Below are 19,323 nucleotides of genomic sequence, written 5' to 3'. Positions count from 1 at the left end.
GAGATTTTTATTACCCAATGAGAACAAACCCAACAAAGCCAAGTACATGCTGAAGAATAATGTCCTAGTCCTGTAAAAATTAACACATATATTTGTGCTTATACACAATAAACAATCCTGGTTTGCTGTTTACTTAAACGGGATGCAGACTTCTCGCTCAAAGTGATTTGAGTTTAATCCCAGTGTGTAAAATTAAGACTGAATAGCAGCCTTTGCATGTTTGGTGTTTATGGTAAAGCTGAAAAGACTGATAAAATTTGCTTTCAGTTATGGTGTATTAATCTAGAAAAGTCTATGGAAGTTGTTATAGCAATGAAAATTTAAAGTAGTTGAATAGCAAAATGTATTCCTTAAATATTCTTTCAGTGTTTATATTTTCTTCTTTGCAGACTCCCCGACAATACAGCCAAGCACTAAATAAGAGTAACAGAGTTCATCTTTACTGTGCATTTCTGGACTATAGGTATGTTGTGTAATTTCCAGTTCTTTAATGTGCATTAATGAGATTACACCTAGTTTGTGATGCTGTATGTTATCTACATTCTTGTTCTCTTTCATTTACGGAAATAGTTAAAGAAATAGAGGCCCTGTCTTACAAAACCCACAATCTGATAGCGGCTTCTTACTATAAGGAGAAGACTTGTTATTCATAGACCCCTACTAGGTGGGTAACTGAGACTCTGAAATATTTTGCAGTCAAAACTGCAGACTGATACAAATCCTGCTTATCTTGGTTTATGAATATGTCCACTTGGGCAGATGCTTGGATGTTTTAAGATGGCAAACCTCCAGCAGAGCCATTAATTTCACTGGATCTGTTTCTGTGTCACAGCATCATGTGAAGTCAGTGTTTCAGAGCTGTGAATTTTGGCCAGTACATGGAAGGGTGAAATATTATGCCCCTGAATGCAAATTAGAATAAAAGGGAGATAAACATCACTTTAAATTTCACTCAGGAAAGAGGAACTACAGGAAAGCAGTACCTTTTTTTTTTTTTTTTTTTTTGTTAGCCCTGAATATATTTCATCTGTTTTTTGTTTCCAGACATGCTGCTTTAACTGAATTAATTGAGAAGGGATACAAATAGTGAATTTTGAATTTCCTGGGAATTAACATCTTTTGAGCCATAACAGTATAAGCCTAATTACTATAGCAGTGGCCTGCAATGCTGTGGTCCCTCCTCTCCAGCATGCGCATGCAAGGTCACTGTAATTGTTTTATTGAAGTTTTGTTTCAAGTACGTTGAACTATCCCAGCTGTTGGCAGTTACTTGTTGTTATGGTTACTCACAAATTACAATAAATTAGAAACAGATTTTACTGAAGTGAATTAATATGGTTGGGGCATTGTTCCTGTACTGTTTTCCTTTGAGGCTTGAGCCCTTGAGGCTTTGCCTTCAGACAGAAACTGAAATATGAAATCTGTCCTTCCAAATGAGTTTTATTTGTGTCAAGATGGCCTTATTCCCTAGTGCATGGCAGTTAAAGAGTAAGCAGTTGGTTTCTGACCTATGACAGACTCTCTTTAAAAGCTCAAGGAGGTCCCAAAGGACAAAAGAAAAATGATTTAAAATAAGTACCAAGAAAAGTACAGATCACTCAGTCTAGCATCAGGACCTCACATAATATCAAAAGTAATAAATGGGTAAGAAGCAGGCAGTTTGGGTGGGTGACATACAGTGCCTGAGCCCATGGAGCCCTCGGTTGTGTTCCTGTGGCTTCTATGTCCCCACATCACTGCAGTGCTGTGATAGCAAAGGGGATTCTGGGTTTCTCTGGTTCCAAGGAGAAGCAGACTCATGAGGATCACTTTCCTGTACAGCCTTGGGACCTGGCCACACAGCCAGTCCAGCCATATCCTCAGAGGAGCTGGAGCTGCTTTTGTTGCTCCTGAGGATGAAGTGACAAAAAACAACTGACATTGATGGGTCACTAGAAATCTTGCTCAGCCTGAATTACTTTGACAGGATGAGTGGCACAGTGGATAAGGGAGGGGCAGCAGATACGATTCACTGACTTATGACTTCTGCAAGATTATTGACTTGTCTGATGCTGCAGCTTTCAGAATAGAGGAATTTGAGTCTAGGTGAAATGCAATAAATGGGTTGCGCAATGTAAAGAAAAAATGTAGTTATCATTCATTGGCCATAAGACTGGGGAGAAATCTGTAGTGGCATTCATGAGGGGTCTGATCCAAGCCATGTTCCAGTCAGGATTTTCCTTAACTCTTTTCATGATGGAATTGAGAAGCCACTAGCAGTATTTGTGGATGCTGCAGCCTGAGATTGTTTTCATACCTTTGTATCTCCTGTACAGTACAATGCATGTCAAATTAACCTGCACAAGATGCATTTTGATAGAGATTATGTTCTGTTTTTGTGTGCTTTGCAGCAATGGAACTGGTGTTTGGTCAAATGAAGGTTGTGTGCGTGAAAGTGGGGACCTCAACTACTCAGTGTGTCTTTGTAACCACCTCACTAACTTCGCCATTCTGATGCAAGTGGTGCCTCTGAAGGTGAGATTAAACAAAAGAGTAAATATGTCTGTTAAAAATTAAGCATAAATACATCAGTTGCAGCATTGCACCACATCAGTAAGTGATTGGAACTGGGCTCATTTTTGCCTAACTCAGGTTGATTCCACATCTGGGATGATGTTTTAATACTTCTTGACTGTATTTTTAAAAACCTTTGGGGAACTGAAATGAAGCATGAAATGAAACATGTCTGTTGTAGGTGGGAATTCTCTTTACTCACACTTCTGGCATGATTTCTTAAGGGCAGGAATAGCACTAGAGGACATTGTACAGGTGACAATACAGGGAATATATAATTTTTTGGTGATAAGTGTGGGTCCATGTTGAGTCCCAGGTAATGTTGCTGCTAACAAGCCAGTGAAGGACGTAAACCCTCCAATGTGCTTCACTTACAGTTCCTATGGTTTGGCTGTTGTTTAGTCCCTCTCTCAGATTTGTTCTGAAAATCTCATCCCAAATCTTTGTCCAAGATACACCCTTAAATTTGACTGTTTAGGATTATGTTCTGGTAGTATTTTTTTTTAACCAGTGTAAAATACGAAGTTGAGATGCGGGCAAAGACAAGCTTTTGGGCTCTACAAGCAGTCTATGCTCAGTTACAAATTCTTCAAACATTTGCTAAGTATTTGTTTCACATGTCTAAGCTGTAAAGCCTATTGAATCACCTAGACAATTGGAAACTTCTCGTATGTGTCCTTGGAACCCTGCTAAGTAAATGTTAAAATGCTGGAGATTTTAAACACATATACATGTTTATTCACCATGTTCTGAAAGTCATGAGCCAAGGTTCAGAGGGCCCATATAAATCACCCACTGGAATACTAGATTGTCAGTGCTCTAAGAAATTGTTGCAGTGATTTTATATTCAGTCTTGAACTTCTGTATATTTTATTCTTTTTTTTTCTTTTCATAAATGGTGTTCACAGATCATATGAGACAAGGAAAAGAGAGGGTGGGAGTATGCAGATGCCCACATTTGAACAGCTCTGTTTATATGGCTGTTATATATCTGTGGCTGTATAAACAGAATTGGATGAAATTTTTCCACATGAACGCTATTTTTGACAGAACGTTTATTTTTTCTCTAGATTCTGTTTCTTACAAAAAGGGGTCTGCTTTTCATGGAAAATGTAAATAAATGATTGGAAATTGATTGTTTGAAAACGGGAGGTTTTCATCAAAAGCTGTATTTTGGTATAAAAAAGTGACTTAATTTTTCATGGGAATTCTACTTGGTGTGCTTTGTACTTTCATTCTCCTGTGGAAAGTATAATTTCCCTTTCTTCCGTTGTACTGATAAATGCAGCTTTCAGGGTAGCACAAGCAAACAGGTATCCTCTCCAAGGGCACCATAACAGCCTTTAACCTAATGCACTGGTCAGCAGGACAGTACAGCCAGGTATGAACAGCTCTACCACCCCTTGCAGAAAGGCAAGCTGATGCACAGAAAAAAATAAGAAAAAAAAAAAGAGGGGGATATTGATGATTCTAATGAGATGTAATAGAGGCCAACACGTGTACAGCAGCTTCAGACCTGGGAGAACACTGCTGATGGAAATCCATGAACTCTTGAGACCAGTTCAGTGCAGTAAATATTCTGACTGTCTCAGCTCCTTTTCATGAGACTAATTTTCTTTTTGCTTAAAAAAAACCCACAACCCTAAAACAATGAAAAAAAACCCATGAGCTTTCCATTAACGAGACATTGCAGTGTTTTAAGGAGCTGGCTGTTCACAGCTGGAGAGTACAGCATACTCTGAGCTCAGGCAAAGCGAAGGTGTCTCTAAGCAGCAAACATTGACAATAAGCGACCTTCCTCAGAAGTAACCTGTCACGTAAATACTTGTGGCAAGCATTATATGATAACTATTTGTCAAAAATGGTAACTTTTTCTTCTGAGTTGTGCTAAATTCAAGCAAGAATCTTCTTTCTTAACTCCTTCTCTTTGTTTCTTCACATGCTTAAGTCTAGTTTTTACCACTTTCAGAATAGCATGATCCAGACTTTGTCAGCTTTGACCAATGTGAACCTCCCCCAGGGCTGCCTTTCCTGCCAGTACTTCTACAGCTCATTTTCATACCTTGCCCAAAATCCAGCCCATATGCACAGTTTGTGCCTTTCTTGTGGGCATAAATGCCTTTATATATTCTCAAGGTTTTTTATCATTGTGATTTTAGCATAAGGTACAGAACTGTCAATAATTTATGCACCTGGCTTGGGGAGGAATTACTGTCTCACATGGATTTCATTTTGTTTCAGTGAGGCATTCATAGGAACAAAATCGTAGGATATCTTACATCTAACGGTGTTTTCTCTTGAATACGTGAAGTATCATGAGATGAGGAATGCTGTCAAATTGGTAGACATTTATGGAACAGACTGTCAGGTGGGTCTAATTTTCAGGGAGCATAGAAATGCAAGAAAGTTCTTAGGAACAAGCTGTCAGGTCTTGATTTTCCTTCTTGATCTTTACTCAAAACAGCTTAGATTGATTCAGTCAGTATTCTGCTGTATGCCAGCTGGAAGTAATCTCCGGAGACTGAAATCTGCTGAGATGAAGCAGCAATTTTATTCCAATATTTTCAGAGAAAGAAATTGAAAGAGAGAGGTCATAAAGAGAAATTTTAAATTCTGGAATTTTAATTGAAATGTGATGAAATGAACCTCTACTCTGATATCTGTGTGCTATACAGCAGTGTGGGAAGAAAAAGAACTATGAATTCTGTGAGTAAGCTAAAATTGAGCTTGGATTACAAGTGCAGTTGAATGCTACTCCAGATTTTATATTAGTTTCAGCAAGAGCTTGAATGCACTGAAGTTGCCGTGATTGTGAAAGAACGGTATGAACAAAACTGCTGATTAGCTTGAGATGCATGTATGCAGTTTAGCTGCTTTCAGTGAGCAGGGGATTAGCGGTTGTAACAAGTTTATTTCAGGAATGAAGTAACCATCTTGGAAAAACTTACACCCATGTGGTGCTCAGATGTCAACCTGGCACTGACCTGTTAGCCTGCTGATCAATTGGCCCATGTGGAATACCAGAATTATTTGTGTTTTTATCACTCTGGGGTTATGTCTGTATCATGGCTGGCCCAAATCCATGCTTGCTTGCTGGGATTCATTTGTCATGATGGTTTTAACTTCAGAAATGATAGCATTTATTTGGAGGTTTTGTATATTAGTGATTATCAACTGGTTTAAATGAGTCAATAACTTAATTGAAGGTAAAATGTGACTGAAGATGAGCAGAGTATTTGTGAAAGGGACATGTTCAACCCTTGACTGCCTTCATGAAGTTATGTGGATGCAATTAAGGTCAGAAATTCCAAATGAGAATTTGGAAGCTTTGTTCAAAGTCTTTTCACAGCTCCGATCACGTTACTAAGATAGAGAATTTCACAATTGCATCTACCCCACAAGATGTGTCAGTGGGACGTTCAGAGCAGTTGTGCAGATATTAACTAATCCATGTACCCCTCCTCTGGCAAACGTATTGCTCTGACCAAGCTTCTCTTTCTGATGGGAGAAACTGAGGTAGAGTAAAAAAGTCCCTCGTAGCAAATAGCAGCTGAAGCTGCACTCTTGGCGTTTATGTCTGCCCTTCTCATACCTTAATCCACAGAAGTATTCCAGCTTTCGCTTCATCTGGTGCAGTCAGAACAAACCTTTCCTGCCAGCTGCCCTACAGTGTTATAGTTAGGGAGACAATGGTGCATTAATATAGCTGTGGTAGGAAAAATAAACAATCCATTTAGTTTGATGTGTTTACACTGGTTTATGTTTGCTGCTTCTGGAGAAAGTCCATGTAGAGGTGACCCAGGGTGATATGCTCCCTGTGGTGGTTTTCTTGTAGTACTGTAGTATGACAGTGCTCCGCTGTGCTGCAGGTTTGAACCTGGACAGAAACAGCAGAGAATGGGAGATGAGGTATTCCCTCAGGAACGCATCCTCTGCTATCACAGAGGCTGGGGAGATCACAACCTGCAGCGCCACCTCCTGCATCCAGCAGAACTTCCTTCTGGAAGGGAACTGGCTGGTGGAGAGATCCCATTTCTCTGGGGTGTGAGGGACAGGTGAAATCAGGAGAAGAGACATGAGCAATGCTCCTCTGGTGCAGACAGATGGAGGAATGTCTCAAGGTGCTTCCTAGACATCAGGAATCAAATCCAACACAGAGTAAGCCACATTTTAAAAGCACTCCAAAGCAAATTCAGATGCTATTATTTTATTTTGGGCAGCTTTGCTTCCTCTCATCAGTCAGTGGGACCCTATGCTCCTGCCAAGAAACATGCCAGCCATCTGGCAGTTTTTATTTTTATAGTGATCCAGTAACTACAAAGCATGCCAGGCTATTTGTACCATCTGCCACATAAATGCCCTTTCATCAAAAGGGTGGTGGACACCTGGGGATCCAGAGTTCAAGAATCCCTTTTAAAGGGGAAATCATTGCCTCCCACAGGAAAATAGAGCTTGAGGTTTTGGTCTCCCTCCCAAGTGACCAGTGCAAGAAACAACTGTAGTATTTATGGCTCCTAGACCATTCTGTTAAATTGGTTATTTTTCCCCTTGTTTTTTCCTCTTTCTGCTTTTTTCAACTGTGAGAGTATAAAAATGACTACTATAAAGTTCACATGTGGATGGACATTTCCGGTGAAGTAATAGTGTCGTACAATCTGTGGCAGAAATTGGTCAGGTTTTTAAACACATTTTCTGCATTTCTAAAGCTAGAAATTACTTTGGTTTTCATCCCATTTGTAGTCTGGTTCCATACTCCAAAAAGGAGGATCAATCAATACAGTTCAAGATGCTCAGCAATGGGGCTTAAAAGCAGAGAAGTGTTTATAAAGGGGAAAGTATTTCCGACTGTCTGATCTTGCAGCTAGAGCTCTAGAGACAACCCACAGCATCTTTAGGGAGCCCAGAATTTTGAAAAGACTTAGGGATTTGGCTGTGAGTTTCTATTTGCAAAATGAAAGGCATCCTAAATTTCTTCTTTAGGGCAATATGTGTGCGTTTATTTTATTTTTCACTGTTCTAGCTGAGTTTGCCAGCAAGTTTTGACAATGGATGGCTGACTGAGAGCAGAGTGCATCTATGCGTGTCCACAAAGGCTGTTCTGAAAATGTCCTGGTATTGTCAACTGCTTTACAAATAAGAGGGATTGCTGTGTAATTTACAAGTTTGCAACATTGTTTTCCTCAATCTAATGGTGCAGTTATTAATCAAACATTGCACTGGGCGGGGGGCATTTAAAAAGCAGTCTGAAATGATAACCTTTTTTCTTAACTTTCTCAGCCCCCTGAAGTTCAGATTATATACTCCAATAGGACAAAGAAATGGAAATAATGTGGCATTCTCTGATTTCTGCTGGTTTGTAATTTTAATATAATTACTTTTCTCAGCATGCTGTTCATTGCTGGGAACATAAAAAGAAAAATGCCTTAATTCAGTAATTTTTCTTTTGTGTTGCATACTTAAAAATTGGATAGGCATTGCAGTTTTTTTGGTCCTTGTTTATTACCACTGACAGTTTATTTAACTGAAGAGATCTCTACAGATTAGACAGCTCTTACCCATCAGATGAACAAAGATAAATCAGCTCATGTGTTTGTTCTAGCATTGCTTTATAAACTTTCTTTGTTCTTTCTCACTCTCTCCACTTGCCCCTCCATTTCATTGCAGTCAGTTTTCTCCCTGTGGAGGGACACATGTCGCTGGTGTGGTCACAGTATGACTGTGCATTATATTTCTTTTGTCCTTTCTATGCTCATGCTCATCTTTCCTGAAAACTGAGCACTAATCTTGGTTTTTAACTAAGAGTCATTGTTCATTCTTCTGCTATTCCATTTCTATGCCAGTACAGCTCTGTTGATTTTGATCGAAAGAAAGAGGAAACTCTGATTCTGTCCTTAATTCCATAGAATTACATGGAAAAACTTGGAATAATGCTGCAGGACACTAAACCCCTCAAATTCCTTAGAGAATTGATTGGTTACTTACTCAGTTTCACTCAGAAGAGAACAAAAATTTACCCTTTATTTTGGAAAAGCCCAAATAATGGTTGATAGAACTCTTTTGTTTGAGGAGCATGAAATAGGATTCTATTCTAATCAGAATACTTAACAAAATAACATAAACTTCCTTTCTATGGTGGAAATGAAAGCTCTGAGCTATTTGGCAGGTAGGTCTTCTTGCTGACTAAAGGATTTCCCCACACAGTATAAAAATGTTATGACATACTGCACCTTTATCCATCACTGTTCTCTATTGCGTATCTTTAGACTTACTCATTCTCTACTCCTGAGTTCTGTCTGTCTTCTGTATCGGCCTTTTTATGCCTTCTCTCCCCAAAATGTAGGGGAAATGCAGGGCTGGGTACCTGGCAGCTCTTGGCTGTGGTGCAAGCTGCAGTTAGCTGCAGTCCTGAATTGAAATGGATGTTTCTGAATCAAAGCCCAAGCCTGGGATAAGGGAGTTAGACATATTAAATTTCATTGAATTTTACTGGGAGCTGGGTATTTAATTATCCTCAACTGCTCTGAAAAAATCTCAGACTTGGAGTCTGGCAAGAGACCATCATTTCTTTGCCTTCAAGCGCCTGCTGGACGCACACTGGGCTTTATTCTCCTTGCAGCCCTAACTGATGGACTTCATTATGGCTGTTAATTGGAGAACAGGATGAGCCTGCTTTTGCTGGAACCAAGGAAGTAGAAAACAGATTTAGAAGTCTTAGATGTATGGGCAAAAGTAGCTCCTTCAGGTTCCCAGAGGATAATCTGCTTTAACTATAGGGTTCAGCATCTCTTGAGAAACACTTACAAGTCTTAGGCCTGAAATGAAGGCAGAAAAAACCCACTACTTTGTGTTACGTGGAGATATGAGGAAGAACTTGCAAATATCTGCTTTTCTGATCCCCAAACTTTATTAGAATTTGGTACCACTTCACAACTTGAGTCCTCCTTCCCTGCCATGCTTCCTTCAGGCTTTATTTGAGCTAAAAACTTGCTGTGTGAGATCTGAAATTAACAGGTTACCTACTGTTTGATGACATCTTGCCCAAAACTATTTTAAAGGATGACATGGGCTTTTAAAAATACTAATTAACACCTTGGCAGAAATATTTGGGAAATGCTACAGTTTTCACATTACAGTGAATAGTTCTAAATTATCAGCCACCAGGCTGGGCTGACTGTAGGAGAACATGCCTTTAATCCTGAAAAGCCCCCTCTGTAGCACTTTATTGCTGATCACTAGGTGTTGTGGAGTTAACAGAGAATGGGAATTCAAAAGCATTTCTGCTGGAAATGGCTGATAAAGGTGATTGTGCTGCAAAGCGTGACTCGGAGAGGCCTTTTTTCTCTAAACTTGCGGTATCTGATACATTGTGGCTTGAGAAAAGAAGACTCTGAATCAAGTTATTTTCCCCCCCTGAGAGCAGTGATTGTGTGGTGCTGTTAGGTATGACCCTGCCAAAATCCTTGCGGTGATCTCAGTGTGTAGACTGAGCCTCCTGAACTAAACACAGATGTTAATTTGAAGAAACATACTGTTATGTACCTAAAAAAGTGCTTGGCAAGCTGAAGGAAAACAGAGATTTGTATTGTTGTTATTGTTTAATATATAAATAAAAGCCTCACTGGACTGAAATTGAATTTCAGCAGCCTTTCTGGAGGCAATTAAAACCATTAGCTTCATCAGCCAAGGACAGCTTTTTAATGTCTCCGAAGCACTCTGGCTGCCAAAGTTAATTATTCATCCTTTTCTTAATTGGATTCAGACTGCATCTTAAAGGTGGGGTAGGGTTGACTGAGCCTTAATTTTTCACCCCCTACCTCTTCTTTCTTCCCTCCCTCCAAAAAATGTCTCCTAATATATTGTTTCAAGGCTTTGCGGATGGGTTTGAGAGTGGATTTCAGCCAAGGGCAGTGGGTGGTCATCTGATGGCAGATCTCAGCCAGCCTGACAAACCGGTTAAAATCCATATGTCATTATAAGTAACTTCATGGTAGGAATGTTTTCTGAGATGGAAAGCTGACCGAAAGGGACATTAAAATAGAACTTTCTCTTATATTTGGACTTAGAGTAAAATACAATTGTCATGTCTTGCATTTCTAGCAGTAAACAAATAACTCTGGTTTCATAAAGTGTATGCACTATATAAGCACATGCAAAAATACATTGTGTTCTACTGGTAAGTAACACTAAAATACAAACGATAGGTACAATAACGTCCTAAGATTGCAGGGCTCATTTTTTAAGACTGTAGAACAGGTTTTGGTTCAAAAGCTTGTCTTTTTCTGGAAAAAGATGAATTGCTTTTCACAAAGGAGTTTTCAAAAGTAGTGTAGACAATGAAATTACTGCTTTTGATAGCTAAAATTGTGAAGTTGTAATTTGGTATACAGACAAACCCTTGCAGGATCAGCTGTGGCAAACCTTGGTTTACGTGTTTGAACTCAGCCCTTTGTCTGACGTGTTGCCTCTACAAAAGCAGACATAGAGGGATATTTTGCAGTATGCAAAGAAGAAAATCTTAGATTAGTAGTTCCCTAAAATGTCCTTTCCTCTGGAGGGAGCCAAAAGTGCCCCCTTGGCAAAGCAGAAAACATGCAGTCAATTGCCTGAGAGATGACTGATGAGGAAAAGGGGCAGGAGTGCAGATTTCACACAAAAGAAGGGGACACTGAGTAGAGAAGCCTGTGTTGCTCTTCTTGTGCGGTTAAACAGAGGAGTTGGATGTCACTATTCTCCTTGTTATTAACAGAGTCATAAAGGAAAAACACATATTTGCAGTCTGAAATGGTATATTTCCAGAATCATTTTTTCAGGCCATCTGGTTGCCTGCAACTTTCCAAGGTAAAAATGTTAAGCAAATGTGCTAACTTCTCTTATGAGGAAGAACAAGGGTGAGACAATAGGTGATAATACTGCAGATGGGTGTAACTTCTGAAACCATCAGATCTTTGCCCATGCTATTAGTGACACTAGCAAGGTGTAAAGGGTGTTACACCCTGAACTGGAAGGGTGGGAGTGTTATATGGCATATTAATTTTTGATCTGACTTTGTTAAAGCTGAAACTAAGAAACATCCCGGTTTTAGTATTCATGATTACTAGCAGTCATGATTCCATGAGCTCGTTTCCCTGCTTTTCAGCTTACTGCAGAGTAAGAGACCATCTAAACTCAAAGAAGCAAAACCTTCTAGAAGAGTAATTTAATATAGATTGGAACAAGTGTGAGAATCTGGCTCATGGGACTACTTCACAGATTGCTCAGTGTTTTATTTGGTACTTTCTAATGCTGTTTTCTTTAGTAATAGCATTTCAGCTTGATTAGCATTTTTGTGATGACTACAAGATCATACCTAATTACTGTCTCATATTCCAGTTTTCAAAAAGAAAAGCTGAGAGAAGATGAAATCAGCTCATATCAGATGCTTTGACAAGCTAGGTATTTCTAAAAACCTGCATGCCTGTTAACCCTTACAGTGTGAACATAGGCACACAACATCCAGCTGGCCTGTAACGGGTTGTGGGAACTTAGTACTGAGACCTGATATTATAAATACAGGTTCTCTTCTCTCTTGCACCATATACCTGTATTTAAAAATGAGGCTCCACCCCCTGGAAATCATTCCAGGCCTTCTTTTCATGCTGTATCCTTCCCTCCACAATTCCCATCACCTGCAGAAAGGAGATGATTTCACTGGCTGGAGCCGTGGTGAACAGGGACCACTCTCTCGTGCCCTCCAACATGACAGCTGTTGCAGGATCCATCTTTTCCTTAGTAAAACAAATTGCTTCAGCATCATCAGATTTTGGTTGTGTTTACCATAGCAAGAGCCATTTCTTGAGTTCATAGTTGTGGGAACCCATGTAGGTTATTTTAGATTTGAATGAATCTTCTGCATATTGTTGATTAGAGGGCTGGGTTTCCCCCCCCCCTTTTCCATTTCTAAGTAATACAGGCTCCACTTGGGAGAACCTGATGGATGTGTTGTCTTGCCCTGCAGGGGTTTCTGGAGGAAGACTGAGCTAAAAACCAGAGAAAGACATTCTTAGAGGCATTTTAGTTATGACAGAAATTAGTCAGAAAAAAGTTGTTTGTGTGATTGTTGTCTTCTATTGGATTGTTATGGGAAGAAAACCCCAAAGGCTTTGAATTTTGCCCATTTCCATGAGATGGATCCCCTGTATTTTTCGTACTTGTATATGGTAGTAAAGCATTAACTTTCCTTTGGAGATCTTGCCCGTGTTTGCCAGTGCAAACACTGTAATAGACCAGTGTAAATCTAAATGAGTACTGCGGAGCTTTGACCTCTGTAGGGAACATTTTCTGGGTGCATATGTTGAGGGCTAAAGGAGTGAAAGAAAGCTTTGAACTGCTGAGAAATAACTGATTTCAGAGTGACTTGAAGCTGGAAAAGCTTCCTCTGCTTCCCTCCTCCTTCTGTAGAACTACAAGCCACCTGTCACAGGAGAAAGGGATGTGTATGGGAGAAATCAGGAAATAAGGTCCGTGCGTTTTGGACTTGAATATCTCTGATGAGGAAATAACTTTGAAACTGCACAATTTACCACACAAATTATTCCTGTTTCGGGGATCTCTAGGGAATGAGGGGTGATGGGAACTCTTTTGTGGAAATTATATGGACCTTTTAAGCTGGTCCAGCACACAGAACACTTTTTCTGTAATTGATGCTATCCAAGTCAGGGAAAAGAAATGTGAGTTTGGCTGAAAGAGAAAAAATACTGAAGAGCTGCATCATATTTCCTAGGAACTATAACACCATAGCAACAGTTGTCTTTCAGTGCTGCTGGTGCATCGCTTAGTAGTTCTGATTGCTGAGCGAGCCACAGTCCATATTCTGCTGTAAAACTTCCTGCATGTGAGCTGGTACCATTGGCAGATAATTACCAGGAAAATGTATATTTACAACACATCAGTTTTGTCTATAATTGAAAAGATTTTTTTCCTCATACTACATGGCATGTCATTTCTGTCCTTTAAAAGGAATTTTAATGGGATGTTTATTGCTAGAAATGGTTGGATTTGATTAATGGAATTGTTTAGGGGGGAATTTTTATTGTGTGTGTAAAATAATAGAAAATCCAAAACAACGAGAAAAGATTACTTTTTATTAGAGTTACTGTAAAAAAAAAATTGGAAGATACATTTTTCCTTTCAGTATTTTTCATAATAAATATATCTTTTGAGGGAGGTTTCGGCTATGAATTTAATTTATAGCAGATACGCTGAAATAAAACCAACAACATTAGAGCATTTTGATTGAACACTTCTTTTTTTAATGTTCAGTTTATGAAAATGTCAATTCCATCCAGATTCAACTCAGGAAAAATGTCTGAAAATTCTTCTGAGGTGACGAAACTTTTCCTGCCTATCTCTGTTCTCCTTATTATGCATTAATACTGCCTGGCTCCCTTTGTTTGGGTGTGGCTTTTTTGTCATTCTTTTATGAGAACTTGCATGGAAAATTAAAGCAGACTTTCTGATTAATTGAAGATGAATATTCAAAGCACACTGCGTCCTATCCCCTGACCCTGCCCCAAATCTGTCCAGGTTGTAACATAGATCCTAGTGGTGGGCACTATGCAGATGAAACGTTCATGAAAACTGAATTACTTCTACAAAAGGTGCTTGTAGATATAAGCAGAGGCTGAGACAAGAAGCTTACACTCTGCCCATGCTGGGTCTTTTCTGTGGTCTTCCATTCTGTAGATGTCAGCCCAGCTCCTTCAACAGGCACCAAAAACATGACACTTTAAACAAAACAAGTGGGCTATAAATGGCCTGTGATTTATGGGTTATCTTAGTTTGTCAGTTCTCACTGCTGTGAAGCACTTCTGGTATTTGCACAGTGATGTAAATTATTGCAGCATGAGAGCATTAGCAAAGTGCCCTGTGAGTTGTGAAAGATCTCATTGCTGACATCTTTTGTTCAGCCAATAAACTGCTCTAATCTCAGCTTGATAATATCACAGCAGCAGAGAGACCAACTTATTCCGAGGAAATCCTGATTAATGAAATAAGAGAGAACCAAAATGCCAGTGGCATGTAGACGCTCTGGCTGTGTGGCTGAGTTGGCTCTTAATTTCCTGTGTTAGAAATGCAGCGAATAATTGTGAATATAAGTGCATATATGGGCAGATGGAGAAGGAACTGCTATATGCAGGGGGGGCTGACCTGTGGTCCTGTAGTGTAATAAATCAATTAACAGCTTTTATTTTGTGGGTTTTTTTCCCTTTGTGTACAGCTAACGAGAGAACACCAGGTGGCCCTCTCCTCCATCACTTACGTTGGGTGTGCTCTGTCCATCTTCTGCTTGACGATCACGCTGGTCACATTTGCTATATTGTCGTGAGTAATTTTAACTTAATATCTGCTGAATAACTGTTATGCAGAGAGCCAGCAGTGCATTTCAGGCCACTGGTTGGGATCCCTGCCGTTGCTCAGGATAAAACAATGGCTATTAATTCTACCACTTAATTAGATTCTGCACATGTATTTTGTTACAGTTGGTTGGTTATTTCTAAATTACTTTCATTTCCTGAAATAGGTGATCTTTATATAGTAAGCCATTTCCATCCTATGAGGGATCTTTAGAAGTTCTCTAAACTCCTAATGTTTTGCTGTAGTTCAAGAATCTTGCAAGGAGGCTTTAGGAGGGCTTGGTCTGGAGCTCACTGCAAACACCATATGAACAGGGACTGCTGGATCACTCCCTCTTCTTACCCCCTACATACATCTTTGGATTGCTTGCTGTGTGCAATTGGTACTTCTGCTTTTCAGCTGTTTTGTCTGTAAGGCAGTAGTGTGTTTATAAAGGTATACCCAGAAAGGAAAGCTTGGTAGGCATTAGCTGACCCACTTTAGTTTCATACAGGTTGTACACAATTACGTCATATAACCCGTATTTCTTTTCAAGTACCTTGCTGTTCTCTGTTAGGTAAGTTTTCTGATGTGCTACTTTAGTAGGATGAAGGACATCATAGCCAGTGTGAAATTCATTCCATGATTTACATTTAAATCCTCTGAAGCCTCCTGCTTGTATCATTGCAGACCTTTCAAGGCATCTCTCACTGGAAAGGTTTTCTGCCGCAGCGCACTTAGGGGTCTTTATGCCTCTCTGTTTCAGTAGTGAAAACTGAGTCTGAGGCCCAGCTAGGCTTGATACAAACATTTTTGAAAAAGCGTTCATAGAGGTTTCTGTCTAAATAAAAACCAGAAAACCTGACAAAGGGTGAAGTAACTTGTCTGAGGTTGCACGGCAGACTGGGAGCACAGCGAGGAATGGGATTCTTGTCTCCTTTTGCACACTAAATCATGTTCTTCTTGCTCAAGAGTTTGAGTTGTGATTTCTATGCCTAAGCATGTCTTTTGGACATCCTGCTAAGAGGCCAGTTTCTAGGAAAAAGGACTTGCTGGAACCCAGTAAACTGATTGCAGTGTTTGTTTGTTCCAAAACTCATATTATTTCCAAGTCTCAAGACCTGTGTTGGTCATACTTGGATTAAGTGCATAGCCATGGCAAAATTCACTCTAAATAAGCCCCACTTCTGCCTATCTGGCATTGCGCTGTTGGCACGTTTAGGCTAAGTGGAATTATCTGCTCCATTTTTGTCTGAGTGCAAAACTGGGTGTTATAATGTTTAGAAAGGCAAAGGGAGCAAATGGAGATGGTATTGCTGGAGCAGGGCTGAAAACTCCTCAAGAAACTAGAGGCAAGCGGAAGACTTGGAAAGAGAGCTTGACTGTCACCGGGTTAAGCACCCTACCTACATATAGGATCATTCAAACTGCCAATTAAAAATAATTTGACTAGGTTTTCACTGGAGAGCAGGGCCTCGTTAGACAGCTGAAGTGAAATTTTGCAATGTAGTGTTAGATGACAATGAGGTAAGTGGAGAGGAATCTGGCAAGTTCTTTGCTACCCTGTGTACTGGCAATGACAGCCACTTCCCAGGAGGGCAGTCCTGCTTGCCTTCAGGGTAACAATGTTCCAGTTTGCAGCTACATGAAGTGCCTTATTAGAAAGTCACTGGCACCAGGCAGCATAGCCTGTCTCTTTGCATTACTTTCTGGACATCAGTACTTCTTGTTGTTTTCCTCTTTACTCCCTTCTAATGGAGAACTGGCTACAGTTGTGCTGGAAGAGCTACACTGACAGAACACAACTGTCTGCACTGTCCAGCCTGTGTCACCCTGCTGCAGGGGACATGCACGACGTGTCTCCAGTGGTTGCAAAAGTCATCCCTATCCAGTGTGATACAACAAAAAGATGGGAGCATGTACTGTTGTGTGGAGGAAGTACTGCTTGCTGTTCACACAGCCAAACAGCCCAGGTCTTCTGGAATGATGGAAGCTCATGGTAGGGCCTGGCAGGCAGTATGGATTGAAATAGAAAACCTGTTATCACTAGTACTGTTTTTTTTTTAAAGTGAAGAATAAAATTATGCAAAAGGCCCATAATGTTCAGATAAATATTTTTGTTTGTTTTCCACTTCCCATTTCTGGATGAGAACAGAAACATGAGCTCAGAAGGCTCCCAGGAAAGCATGTTCTTGTCAGCTTTCCAGCTGCTTTTTGCAAAGCCAAGAGAGATATGTGCACATGATGTTGTAATCAAGGTCAGGTCTCTGTCAAGATAGGCACTGCCCATCTGCATCAGCAGCGATAGTTCCTGTGCTCAGAAGCTGATAATAGTAAAGTCATAATTGTAACCAATGTCTTTTCACATTCCCTTATTTTTAATGCAGGCAAATACCAACAAAATAAAACCAGAAACTTTGGCACAGTATGGACTAGATGGTGCGAGACTGTTCTTTCTGTGAGGTGTATATCTGACTTCCTTGACAGTACAGCACCATTCAGGATCAAGCCCTTTGTTAGTATCTATCACAAGTCATCAGCAGAGCTAATTAACATGTAAATCAGGCTTTCTGCTGTCTTTAGAATGGCAGGAGAGTATCACGGAATCAAATAAACCTGTTAGGTACCACTCCATCCTGGTGGAAGGTGTGCTCAAAAGACATCACGATAACCTCCACCAAAATGAATGACCAAAAACCAATAAAAATGCTTGCTGATAACTCATAAATACATTTGTGCTTCTTGAATATTATTTTATTCATGTATCGTTCTATCTTCTGCTAGGTCCGTCAGCACCATCCGCAACCAGCGCTATCATATCCATGCTAACCTCTCCTTTGCTGTCTTGGTGGCTCAGATCCTGCTTCTCACCAGCTTTCAGTTCAGCCCTGGAACAGTAAGTCCTAAAAAGAACGATAGTCGGTTTTGCAAGGCATCTTCATGGAACGAATGCCTCATGCCACATGCAAGAAATTGTCTTGCAAGTGACATCTCCTATTTTTAATGTGTCTTAGCCAAAAATTATATCCTGCAACACTGGATACAGCCTTCTGTGCAGCCAAATAGTGTTATCATGGTATCTGGCCATGTCTGGATGTTTGCAACTGAAAGAGATACACACCCATCATATCACCATCAAAATCCTTACAGTGAAGAAAATAGTATGAATTTTGTATTTAGGTAGGGTATTTGTATTTTTGTTACAGTTTTGGTTTGGTGTGGGGAGGGGTACTTGTAGGGTTTTTTTAATTGTTCTCTGCTATGGTACAGTTTGCCTTTTTTTTCCACATTAAAAAGTTATCTTACTCTTGTTGGAAGGTAATGAGCTTCCTGATGTAACTGTGGCAATTTATTTTGCTTTCTTGGAGGGCAAACCAGAAAGCCTTTGTGGTTTTTGTACATGAAATTTTGTGTGGTAGAATACGCTGTTTTTCTGAAGAGCAGATCTGTTATCATGATCTCTGCTCTAGAGATGTAGATTATTTTAAAATATCATTCATGTTTATTTGAGTCAGTGAGAAAGGTAATAGGAGCTACTGCTTAATTAGCCAGAGCATTACTTCCATGTAAGAGTTTAATCTGAGATCCTCAGTACTGTAAAAAGTGTATATGCTTCTCTTGGCATCTAAGGCAACCATTTGAACAAATGACAAATACCTTACTGTTGCTTATGTGGTACTGAAACACTATGCATGTATAGATCACATATATCAGAACTTGAAATTACAGATTGATTTTATGGATGTGGTGGGAATTCCTTATTCAGAGTACCATTAAAACTGGCATCTCAACCAGCTGGGTTAGATTAAGACAAATATGCCATGCTAACAGTATTACGTACTAGTAAATCCAGTTTGTTTCCGCCGTTATGTTTAAAAAATGTTATTTAAAGTAACATAAGGTCTGTTGATGGAAAGTCCCACCTGCAAAAAGAAGAAAGAAAACCTGATTTTAAAATAATCTTCCAGGGTGCTTGTTTTTGTAATGATCAAAACCTGGCTCCTTTGGTGACCAGCTATTGCTCCATCTGACTTTTCACAAACAGTGAGCAGTTTCCATTATTTTTGTTTCTTTTTATTATCAGTACAATAAATGAGGTTTGCATACTCTTCATTTTGCCAATACAAGTCCTTAAATTTATTTTCAGCTCAGATCGGATCCCTTGAGCTTCTGTTATGTTTATAAATAACAGTAATGGCTGGTTTTACATAGGCTATTTTTACATGACGATCTAAAAGCACTTTGTAGAACTAAGTTCATGCTTTTTTGCTATTTAACATTCAGGTAGGCCCTGAATGAGTAAGATCATGTGCAAGGGAGAAAATGCTAGGGAATGGTTTATATGGAAATGAAATGGAGACAATGGAGAGCAGCAAAAGATACTACTTGAAACTGAAG

The 19,323-nt window shown here is 39.7% G+C and overlaps 1 protein-coding gene across 3 annotated transcripts in view; it reads left to right on the top strand.

The window, feature by feature from the left end:
* Window positions 1-19,323, top strand: part of ADGRD1 (adhesion G protein-coupled receptor D1) — a 140,521-nt gene that overhangs the window by 75,929 nt on the left and 45,269 nt on the right. For 2 of the 3 annotated variants that reach the window (XM_057414921.1, XM_057414920.1), the window contains 4 exons: window positions 390-463; window positions 2,391-2,514; window positions 14,810-14,913; window positions 17,710-17,821. In XM_057414921.1, coding sequence (XP_057270904.1) covers window positions 390-463; window positions 2,391-2,514; window positions 14,810-14,913; window positions 17,710-17,821 — 414 coding nt within the window. The remainder of the gene's footprint in view (window positions 1-389; window positions 464-2,390; window positions 2,515-14,809; window positions 14,914-17,709; window positions 17,822-19,323) is intronic. The other variant, XM_057414922.1, reaches the window with a different exon arrangement.

The sequence above is a fragment of the Pezoporus wallicus genome, unplaced genomic scaffold (genome assembly GCF_028554395.1).
Source record: "Pezoporus wallicus isolate ANWC-B61680 ecotype Strahan unplaced genomic scaffold, APGP_CSIRO_Pwel_v1 contig_8047, whole genome shotgun sequence".
Taxonomy (NCBI): Eukaryota; Metazoa; Chordata; class Aves; order Psittaciformes; family Psittacidae; genus Pezoporus; species Pezoporus wallicus.
The sequence above is the reverse complement of the archived record's forward strand: the minus strand, read 5'-3'. Positions and strand labels throughout refer to the sequence as shown.